This window comes from Hippocampus comes, unplaced genomic scaffold (assembly GCF_001891065.2).
Source record: "Hippocampus comes isolate QL1 unplaced genomic scaffold, H_comes_QL1_v1.1 scaffold83, whole genome shotgun sequence".
NCBI lineage: Eukaryota > Metazoa > Chordata > Actinopteri > Syngnathiformes > Syngnathidae > Hippocampus > Hippocampus comes.
Genome location: NW_017805281.1, coordinates 2,488,413 through 2,499,204, shown reverse-complemented (window position 1 = coordinate 2,499,204; position 10,792 = coordinate 2,488,413). Strand labels below are relative to the sequence as shown.

The 10,792-nt window shown below is 50.4% G+C and overlaps 2 protein-coding genes across 2 annotated transcripts; one reads left to right on the top strand and one right to left on the bottom strand.

Annotated features, from left to right (window-relative positions):
* The first annotated feature begins 1,256 nt into the window (after nucleotides 1-1,256).
* Nucleotides 1,257-5,676, top strand: LOC109516616 (E3 ubiquitin-protein ligase Topors-like). Its single transcript, XM_019871322.1, has 4 exons — nucleotides 1,257-1,493; nucleotides 2,302-4,259; nucleotides 4,401-4,499; nucleotides 4,961-5,676. Exons 2-4 carry the CDS (start codon nucleotides 2,305-2,307, stop codon nucleotides 5,373-5,375), a joined length of 2,469 nt encoding a protein of 822 aa, XP_019726881.1. The 5' UTR covers nucleotides 1,257-1,493; nucleotides 2,302-2,304; the 3' UTR covers nucleotides 5,376-5,676.
* Nucleotides 5,677-6,935: 1,259 nt separating this feature from the next.
* LOC109516620 (protein pygopus-like) lies at nucleotides 6,936-10,733 on the bottom strand. Its single transcript, XM_019871326.1, has 4 exons — nucleotides 10,626-10,733; nucleotides 10,074-10,220; nucleotides 8,156-9,133; nucleotides 6,936-7,180 (listed from the first exon to the last, which is right to left on the bottom strand). The coding sequence occupies exons 2-4, from the start codon at nucleotides 10,188-10,190 to the stop codon at nucleotides 7,133-7,135; spliced, it is 1,143 nt and encodes a 380-aa protein (XP_019726885.1). The 5' UTR covers nucleotides 10,191-10,220; nucleotides 10,626-10,733; the 3' UTR covers nucleotides 6,936-7,132.
* Between the last annotated feature and the right edge of the window lie 59 nt (nucleotides 10,734-10,792).

The window sequence follows — 10,792 nt, the reverse complement described above, 5'->3', positions numbered from 1 at the left end:
AATTTTATATATAATTTTATTTATTTATATATAATTTTATATATAATTTTATTTATTTAACCAGGAACCTTTATTTAACACGCAAATATCCCACTGAGAGTCTTGGCCAAACGCCAATATAAAATACAATTACATATTGTTCACAGAATTTTAAAACAATTTTAAAATCTAGTGAAAACCAAGTGGATGCTGTAGAGTTTGTCTCAAAAACTCCCAGCTTGTGTTTAAAAAATGTGTCACTAAATTAAATCAGTAAGTTTCCAGCCTTTTTGGAGCATATTCCATGCACAAGGAGCAAGCTATTTTAGCCAACTCTTTATGAGGGTGGTGGACCAAAAGCAGCAAACAAACTTAAAATTCAGCATTTCTCAGACTCATTAAGGCACAAATATATGAAGGTTGTAATTCCAATACTGCCTTAGTAATAAAAGTGTACCAATTTAATCAAAAATATTGTAGCGATGAAGCCACGTACTTCATGGCATGCTTGTCTATAGTTACTGTAATGGTATGAAATTGAAAGTATGATGTCTTTGAGATGGAAGCGCAAAGGAACAGAGAATCACGGGCTCAAAAGAACGTTGCAGATGAAAGTGTCGGAGTGCTTCGAGGATTCAAGGTTAACTTCAGCAGCCAGATACTGTGTTGGGTGGCTGGGAAAGAGCTGTGGCTGATAGCAGCTTCTGAGTGAATGGGGATTCTGTTTCTGGTAACCGCTTGTGGGAATAAAACAACTGAAGGGCATCATTAATTTTGTCGTACACAAAAGAGGGCATTACAGTACAATTCATAATGGTGAGTGGACATCTTACAGTTAGTAATAAACCTGAAAGAAACATGATAAACAGTATCAATTTTCCAAAGACATTTTATAGCAGCATTCGTTCAAGAAATATGTCCAGAATCCAACACTTGATTCTAGCAGCAGAAATTGACATTAAATACCATTCCAGTTGTAACAACAAGACACAGAAAATCGGTTTTACGTCAGCCAATTTACATTTGTGAACATAAAACTTCATTAGAAAGACAATGTGATTGAGACATGAACTTGCTTGTGCACTGTGGTAAGTGGATTTATGATGACTCTATCATTTATTTGCGTTATAGAAGTATGTCTGCCACATCTAATATGGCGAAGGCGCTGTCGTATTACAGCAACGTGATAACCCGCTCAAGGTGTCTTGTCTCTGAGCTGCATCATGGGGGGGGGGGGGGGGGGGGGAGGACATCCGGGCACTCAAAGTCTTCCACTTCCGTCCACCACTGATGACGTTTTGCGAAGCCACAAGGAGCAGCAACAGCTCAGCTGTCCGTTTGGCGGCCAACAAACCCCAAAAACACAACCAATGTGTTGACGGAACGGGGCATTCTTTTCCTCCTCAAATCACCGGAAGTCGAGGAGCGTGAAACCTCAAGTCCGGCTGCCGACTGAGGAGTGAGAGCCACATGAAAAGGTGCCGGGTCGAGCAGCGAAGAGTGATCGCGACCAGGTACAGAAGCTAACCGCCATAGCATGCTAACATAACATAATCATCAAACATGATCAAATGTAGTATGGAGAAGATCAGTTTTCTGTTATTATGGACGGGCCGGATCCAATCTCCCACTGGCATAGCAGTTAAATTAACCGGCTAATATAACTCCCTACCTGGTGATGATTAAAAAAAAAAAAAAATCCCTATTATTCGAGTGTTTGTGTTTTCCTGTAACCATTGCCTCACACTGAATGTTTTTATTGCCTTCAAATAATCACATATGATGTAAACGTCACTTTTATTTGACAGAGTTAGCTTCTGCTCCCATTAGCTCACGCTAAATAATCATTCTCAACAATGACAAACGATGTTCGATTTTGCACAAGACACTGTGAATAAGATAAGAAAAGATAAGAAAACCTTTATTAGTCTCGCAATGGAGAAATTCCCAATTTACAGCAGCAAAGTTATGAATGGAAGAAGTAGACCAACAAAATATAGGAGCTGCTGGAAAGCCAGCCACTCATGCGGCGCCATCTTGAAGTCAAAATAACAAAAATAACACAACACAACACACAGGACACAGACAGTCGTGCAATCTTCACCACTTTCCTCCATACACTTTGTTGTCTGAAGCAGTTATAGATGAAAGAGGAGAGGATCAAAGTGTCCTTTTCCCAGTGGATCAGAGACGTCATGCTGAAAAGGTGCACGTCTGCTACAAGCTAAGTTTTCAGGTGTTTGTGTCTTTCTGCTGCAATTTGGTCGCACGAATATTGTTTTTCTACAAACGATGACTAAGTTGCATCTCTTGTGCGGTCAGGTGATGGCCCCCACGGCTATGAAGCTGCGTGTTCGCCGCCGCAACACCAACAACAACAACATTAACCATGGTGACCGACCGCCCGAGGAAGCGGAGAGGAGCCGAGGAAGTCGCAGGAGGAAGAGGACGAGTGCCGAAACGCAGGCCGCCGCATCGCCTCCTCCTGCGCCGTCGGCCCGAGCAGCTCTGACGTCGGCGGAGGCGTCGCCCGATTCCAAGTGTCCCATCTGCCTCGACCGCTTCAACAACATGGCGTATTTGGACCGCTGCCTGCACCGCTTCTGTTTTCCATGCATACAGGAGTGGTCACACAACAAGGCCGAGTGTCCACTCTGCAAGCAGCCCTTCACCTCAATATTGCACTCAGTTCGCGCCGAGGACGACTTCAAGGAGTACACGTTGCGGCCAACCCCAACTGGCGGCAGTGTGGCGGCCACGGTGGCCATGGTAGCCGCCATGGCATCGGCGGCGAGGAGTGACCAGTTGAGGCTCATGCTGAGAAGGCACCGGGTGGCTGACGCCACCGAGCCCGCCACCAGGAGCCAGAGGAGGGAAGCAGGAGGTGCGGGGAGGAGCGAGGACGAGCAGGGGGTGTGGCAGTGGTATCTGGACGTCCCGCCACTTCCTCTGGTCCCGCATCATTCGGACCAGGATGGCGATCGCGGCGTCATATTTGAAGGCCTGTCGGGTCTCGGCGAAGCCGTAACTGGCCGAGCTTCGCAACGCCTCGTTACCCGATTGGCCGCCAGGCTGCGTCTACAGCGAGAAGGGGTGGCGGTGCGGCGTCTGAGGGAGGGCGAGATGGTGGCCTTTCGACGCGCCCTCTATCGCGGCGGCATCCGCGTGCATGGCGTGGCGGGCGCCGGCGCCACCCAGCCGCAGCGAGACATTTCGGTGGATGGCTTCCGCCGGGACCCCGGCCAGCTGAACAGACTGCGGCCTTGGCTGAGGCGCGAGCTCACGGTGCTGTACGGCTCCCATGGCTCGTTGGTGGATGTCGTGCATCGTGTCATCGCCGCCCGAATGGCTCGCCGTGGCTTGGAGGACGCGGCCGCAATGGAGGAAGAACTCCAGCCCTTCCTGTTGGCGCAAACGCAGCACTTCCTCCACGAGCTGCTCTGCTTCGCCCGCTCGCCGCTCGGCATGGACGAGTACGACTTACACGCCGCCTACCATCCGCCACCCGCAGACGGCGGTGGCTCCACTTCCAGCTCTGTCATCACCATCTCTGAAGAGGAGGGGGAGGAAGAGGGGGGGCAGCGGCGCAACGAGCAGACGCCAGGCCCCTCGTACTCGGCCACGGTGACGTCGCTACCCTCGAGCCCTGCCGCGCGGGAGGATGAAGGGGAATGTATGATTGTGGGCTACAAAAAGCCCATGGCCGAGCGCACGCCGGAGCTTGTGCACCTGTCGTCCGACTCGGAGCGCTCGTCGCCCGCCGTCCCGCCCTCTACCTCGACCGCCTGCCTGGAGAAGAACCCCGCGGTGGGTTCGGTGAGTTCAGTCTGCACCCTCAGTCCGTCGCCTCGGACGCCTGCTGACAAAAAGAAGAAGAAAAAGAAGAGGAGGAGAAGCCGGGAGCGTGTGAGGAAGAGCGGCACTTTGGCCAATCCCAACCGCTCCATTTATCCCGCCATGATGCGCTGCCTTTCATACTCCAGCCTGGAGTCGGGCTCTCCGCTAGCCCTCAGCCCGCCGGACTGCGGCTGGGCATTCTCCTCGTCGTCATCCTCCTCCTCATTATCCTGTTCATCTTCCTCTTCCCCCATCTGCTCCTCTTCGCCACCGCCGCCATCCCCTCTCTCACCGTCGCGCTCCGGCGGAGAGAAACCCAGCGGGAAGAGGAAGTACAAGAGCCGACACCTGGACGAGCGCAGCCACTCCGGCAACAGGCAGCGAGGGGCGGGGCGCAGCAAGAGAAAGAGCGACACCGGCAAGATGGCTGCTGGCAGCAACAGGTGAGAGCTTCCCACCCTTTTTCTTTGCGGCCGCCGACACCTGAATGTACCCGGACCCCGCCTTGAGTGCTAATTTGTACGGTTGTATTGACGTGAAGCCCGTTTAAACCCCCACCCGCCCCTTCTTTTCCCCTCCCGCAGCACAAGAGGGCTCCAACATGAGCGCAGTCCCAGCGTGGAGATCGTGTTCGAAGGCACCGCCTCACCGAAGCGGCATCGTGAGACTCAGCGACCCGGAAGGTAAAAAAATGTAATCAAATAAAACAACCTTATAATTACCATGACAACCAATCTGTGAAAGCCACATTTTCCTTACAATCAGAATCAAATGACAGAAAAATTCTCGTGAACATACATGACACATAAAGTGCAAGAAAATGAATAGATAAGTAGATAGATCGATCAATCGATCGATCGATTGATCAATAGATAGTCATAAAGAAGTTAAGAGCTGGTAGGAGAGTAATAATGGCTACCTCTCCAAGTTTCAAAGTAGTGACCCACGCACCAGCGAAAACTTATTTGTACAACACATACAGTAGTACCAGAAACAAACCAGTTTTTCGAGGCGCCCTTTGGGTTTTTTTTTTTTTTTTTTGATTTTTGTTGAAAGCTAAAATTTGAGCCCCAAGCAATCTTCACATACGCCGTCGCTGGTGCGATTAAATGACTCACCGCCATCAATCGCACTTGTCTGGCAGGATGCCGCCCGTCATCACGCTGGACAGCAGCGACGACGACGAGTCGTCACGTCTTCCCGCCGCCCCGTTGCTGAGCTTGGACCGCGCCGGCGTCTCGGACACCTTGGCGGACGTTAAGGACGTCAGCTTTTCAAATCAGGAGCGAGCGGCCGTTTGCCAGGTAAGAAGCGACCCTGCCCCGCTGATGCCGGCGCCGCCACTCAAACTTCTGGATGAAGGCAACGAGGAGGAAGAGGCCAACTTTTTCCCACCCTCCTCATCCCTTGACTTCCTGTCTCACACCACTGACCTCTTCCAAATCGACCCGGCTCCCGGAGATGACCTCAGCGCCCTTCCCTCCCCTTCCATCAGTGCCCCGCCCTCCCCTTCCTTCAGTGCCCCTCCCTCCCCTTCCATCATGTCATGCCCCCTCTGATGTCACCGCACTCTTCTTCCCAATCACGTGACTCGAATTGTGCTTTTTGTACTGCCTCTTGACGTTCAACCCTGTTTCCATGGAAACGCGCCCAGGACTCCATTCAAATGCCATTCATGTGTTCATTTGTGGCCACTGGATGGCGCACCGAGGCTTCAAAATATGGCGAACATGTTTTCTAAGTGCTTTTAATGTGAAATTGGGTAGCAGTGAGTATGTGGATGACCACACGCACGCACGCATACACACTTACACACACGCACAAACTTGATGACAATAAACACTTTCAGGGGATTTAAAAGGTGTCCGTCATTGTGTGGAAGCATTTCCCCGCCACGCCCACATCGGCGCACACAAGTGCCGGTCCATTGTTAGCAGTTTCCTAGCAACAAAGCGCTCTGTTGTCAAGGACGACCAGCGTTCTGCCTCGCCAAGTATGGGGGGTTGACGAGCACACACGCTATGATGCAATGCTTGATGCGCACGCGCGTCAGGCATTGCTGACACTTCCTCGTTCCTTGTTGTCATTTTGTCTTATCCATGATCACATTTGTGGTCCTTGTAGTCCGCCTGAGGAAAGTTGTGGTCGTTTGCCGCGCGTCCCGCACCAAAGTCTTGCTGGACCATTGACAGCAGGTGAAGAAACAGAAGTCGTGTGGTCCGTTGAGGTTGTTCACACAATGTCGTCAGTGACGGCTCGTCAAGTCCGTGTATCTTTCGTTCGATGACATTTTCGATTGGCAACAAATCAACAAAAATGACACAGTGACTGATTAGTTATTTCTTTTTTAATCCTTGACCAAAAAAAAAAGAGAAAACAGCCTGATTTTTCATCATTTTAATTCAGGGCCTCAAATTATTCTAATTCTCAATTAAGCTGTATGGTTTTATTAGTGTTTTTTTTGTTGTTGTTTTTTTAGTAGATTGGATTAAAAAAAATTTTTTTTCATGTCAATCCCTTGACCCAATTTCAAATTTCCACTGCAGTAAAAGCACAAGAAAGTGATTATGATTTCCTTCCAGTGGTCAGAAAATCTGCAAAAATATTGATCGGTATTTTCCAAAGTAAAAGGAGATGCTTGCAAATATCTTATTTGGATTCAACACAAAAAGATCACCAATCTGCTCCCGAAATCTGGACGACAGAAATCGGAGAATATTTACTGTTGAGAGACTTTTAGAATTTTAAGGATTTGGACAATTTAAAAAATTAATGTCTCTAAACGATCAATCGAAGATCAAAATAGTTGTCGATTAATTTTATGTTCGATTAGGGTGCCAATTGATCGATAAATGTACCTCGAAATCCAACACCAGTGTAACAGTGCCGTATATGTTTTTTTTAATAATTCAATTTGAGGCTCCAGATTAACAATGCGAAATGTAAAAAAGCTCCGATTGAATTTGATTTGAATATTTAATTGGGTTTGCGTGACGTTGAAATTTGGGAATGATCATTACTAGCACGTTAGCTGCCACCACCGCAATCCGTGGGCTTTAATATTTTACTAGAATTTGTTTTGTATTTTCCTCAGCCTGAAATTGAAATATGAAAAATATAATGTTTGCGTCAGATTAAAAACAAACAAAAAAAAATCACAAAATAATCAGTCACTTTGTCTTATTTTTGAGAAAGAAGGAGCGACACACGGATTCTCCACCGCAAGCAGCCAACGGGCGGGCAGCTCGTGCCCTAACTGTCCTCAGTGCAGTGCCAACGTGCCAGCGCAGCTTCCTGTTTGAGCCCCGGGCGCCGACTAGAAGAACCACCGGAAAGCCTCGCCGGTCGGGACAGATGGCGGCCTCTGCAGAGGGTTATGGAAAAAAAAAATGTGTGAGCAAATCCATAAACCTTCTGACCACACACACGCGCTCACATATGCCATGTCGTCACTCATGCTAACGCCACGGCTTCAATTAGCGTGTAATTGACAAAGATTAGCCTAATGTGCTAACACGTGGGCATCCTGTCGGTGTGTGTGGGGATGGGCTAATTAGCTACGGTTTGTAGCGACTCTCACGGGAGGAAGTGAGGATGAATGAAGATGTCGTCCAGGTCCGGCAACTCTCATTAATTGAGCGGCGCACGCACATATTCACACACACGCACACACAAAGTAAAAAAATGGCAAATAAGGCCAATTTCGCCTCGTGTTTGCCCCCCCCCCCCAAAAAAAAAAAATTACATTAACTGGTTCAAAAAGTTGTTTATTGTAACAACATCATATTCTGGTTAAAAATTATTGATAATTCTTGTTACCTAACCCAAATATTTAACTCATTCACTCCCAAAGACGTTTTTAAACATCTTTTCAGACTTGGTCTCGAATTGGCTGGTACTGAATGAGTTAAGATACAAAAATGAAAACTGCGCGAGCCTGGCATTGGATGGACAGAGAATGACGCAATGGCGATTGGTGTGTGAGTCAGTGAGGGCGGTGCCTTCAACTTTGACATTCCATTTTGAAAATTTAATGTTCGTTTGGATTCCTGTGCATTTGTCCAAAATCAGGAAATGAAATTTATTATTATTAATGTTATTATTATTATTATTTATTAACTAGAATTCATCTTTAAAAAGCTTTTGCTTCTTATGGATTTTACATCAGAGCATTTAAATCAATCTTGAATCGAATCACCAGCTAAAGAATCCAAATCGAATTGAAGAGCAACCTTAATGGTGAAAATGCTCGGTCGGCTGGAGTCGTCGAACTTTTGAGACCTCGTGCCCGCGCGTGTTGGCGTTTAATGACATCACGGGTTCCCAAGCCCAGCCTCACCTCGATCGCCCCTCCTCCGCCTCCCCCCGGCTTCTTCTTGAGTTCCTCGCACTTCCTGAACTTGCAGATCTGGTGGCCCGTCTTCCTGTTGCGGCAGGACGAACACACGCCGCAGTTGATGAGCCGCCGGCACGGTCCGCACACGCCGCAGCGCTTCCGCTTCCTCTTAGACGACGACGATGACGACGATGAGGAGGGCGGCGACAGGACTGCGCCCCCCGTTGCCACACCTGATGATGAGGGCGAGGACGAAGAGGGGCAGGGCGAGGAGCCAGCGTGCTGCTGGCAGTCCGCGGGCCCCCGCTGGCCGCCTGTCATCTGGAAGGCGCTGCCGGCATCCGACATCCCGCCCGCTGTCGAACCCATCGCCATGACGATGACTCCCGGGGGTAAGCCCAGTCCCCCCAGGAAGCCGCTTCCCAGAACCCCGCCCCCATTGCAGCTGCCCCCCTCCGATAGGCCCATCACATCCGGGTGGGCGTGTCCTTGCTTGCCCGCGCCGCAGTCGCTCCCGCCGCTGTAGCCGGGCAGGAAGTTGGCGTTGCTGGGCGCCATGGGGTGATGGTGAGCCGTTTGGGTGACAGGAAGCGAGGCGGTGGAGTGTTTCTCAGTTCGCCCCCCGTCATCCGCCCCCCCGCCCTGGGGCATGCCGCTCCCGTGGGGATGCGAGGGGGTCATGTGACCCGCGGGTGCCGCCGGGTGGTGACGGTGGTGCGCGCCGCCGGGTTTGGGTCGGCCCCAGAAGACGGCCGCCGGGTGGTTGACGTTGTCGTGGCAGCCCCAGGGCGCCGTGGCCATGGCCCCCAGTCTGGTGGCGGCGGGGGGGAAGATGGGAGCGGCCGCCGCCAAGCGTGCCGCCAGCTTGGCCGACTGCGGGAAGTTGCCCACGTCCACGTTGGTCTTGTAGAAGCTGGCGATGGACGAGCGGTAACGGTCCATCTCGCTGCTGTAGTCCAGCATGGGCGCCAGCGTGGACACCTGGGACCACCGGGGGGGGGGCACAAACCACATCCAAGTCTGTCTCTTTTTTTGTTTTTGTTTTTTGAATTAATCATCTGCATAAAAACGAGATGATTTCAAATTCACAGTACAGAAAGCGCAAAAATAAATAGATGGAGATGCACTTACTGGTCTGGTGGCTAACATCTGTCATAAAATTGGCACCAATGTTGATCTTTGGCAAAGAAAATCTTTCATGGAGGAATTCCCCATTCAGAGAACATTTACTGTTCTAAAGATTTGGACAATTAGATGTTAAACAGGGTCCCTAAATGATTATTCGATGATCAAAATAATGAAACAGAGCTTGACGAGTCTTACGTAGTTTTGAAAATTTTTTTAATGTTTCTTTAATTACACGAATGAGACAACCTGCGTGCAGGTTATGATCCAGAGGCCGTTTCATGAAGCAAATACGGATGGAGATTTAGTTAAATATGGATTTGCGGATTATGTTTTTGACCAAGTCGGGGAAAAGAACGGCAACATGGAAGGTTTGCAACTTAAAAGATAGCAGTCACCATGGCAACCATGACATCGCATGTCATCTATCGCGATAAGCGCCACAAAGACAGCTTAAGCTCCGTTAACCGTTTAGCACGTTGATAGCTGGTCAAAGATCGACGAAGCATCGTGTCATGTCACTCATGTCAAATCAAAGGCAGTACACAGTCTGAAATTGCACGACTTGACTCAAGTGAACATTTGTCAGGGCTTGACTGGCTTAATTTGGATGCCACTGTGACTTGTCTAAAACTTTGCAATCAAGGCTTGAGACTTGTTGACAACTTGACATATGATTTGTGCACCCCCCCCTGCCCCAACCAAATTGCCCCCTCACGCAAACTTGATTTTTGCTGCTGCGACTTGCACGCAAGGTCAAGACTTGAGACTTGGGTCTCAAGTGGTCTGGACTCACCTGGCCCTGTCCTCCGTAGCCGTGGTGATTGGGGTGATGGTGCGAGGAGGCCGAGCTTCGCTGCAGCACGGACGACAGGTCGCTCTCCACGCACACGCCGCTCGTCATGCCCGACATGGCCGCCGCCCACACCTTTTGTTTACTTTCCTGCGAGGGACAAAACCCAAACACGCTGACTTCCTGTGACCTCTGACCTCCCGTGGCGGGAAGCGGCCGTGTGACAGCGCACCCTGGAGGTGGGACTAATTATCTGGTCAGCGTGACAGAAGGTCACAGCGGCCGCCGACCGTGAGAGACCTCCACTCTCCTGGGCGGCACATTAACGCCTCCCCCCCCCCTCCTCCTCCTCCTTCTTCACACCGCCTCCGCCTCCCCCTCATCCCACAGGCGCAGCAGGAGGAAGACGAGAGGGGGAGGGGGGGATCTTGAAGGCGGCTCGTAAAAGGCTAAAAAGCGTGAAGGCGGCATGCGGTGGTCCAACACGCGCACGCACGCACGCACGGACTCACGCAGAGGCAGAGGAGGAGAAGAGGAGGAGATGAGGCTACTCACCAGGCCCGCGAGGACGACAAGAGGAAGAGGAGGACCGTCTGGGAATTAGCCCGCCACGGATCATGGCTGGCGGGGAAGGAGATGGAGAGAGGAGGAGGTGGAGGAGGAGGCAGGGGTAGGAGGGAGGGTGGGAGAGGAGCACCGGGAGGGATTTGTCGGTCTGTCAG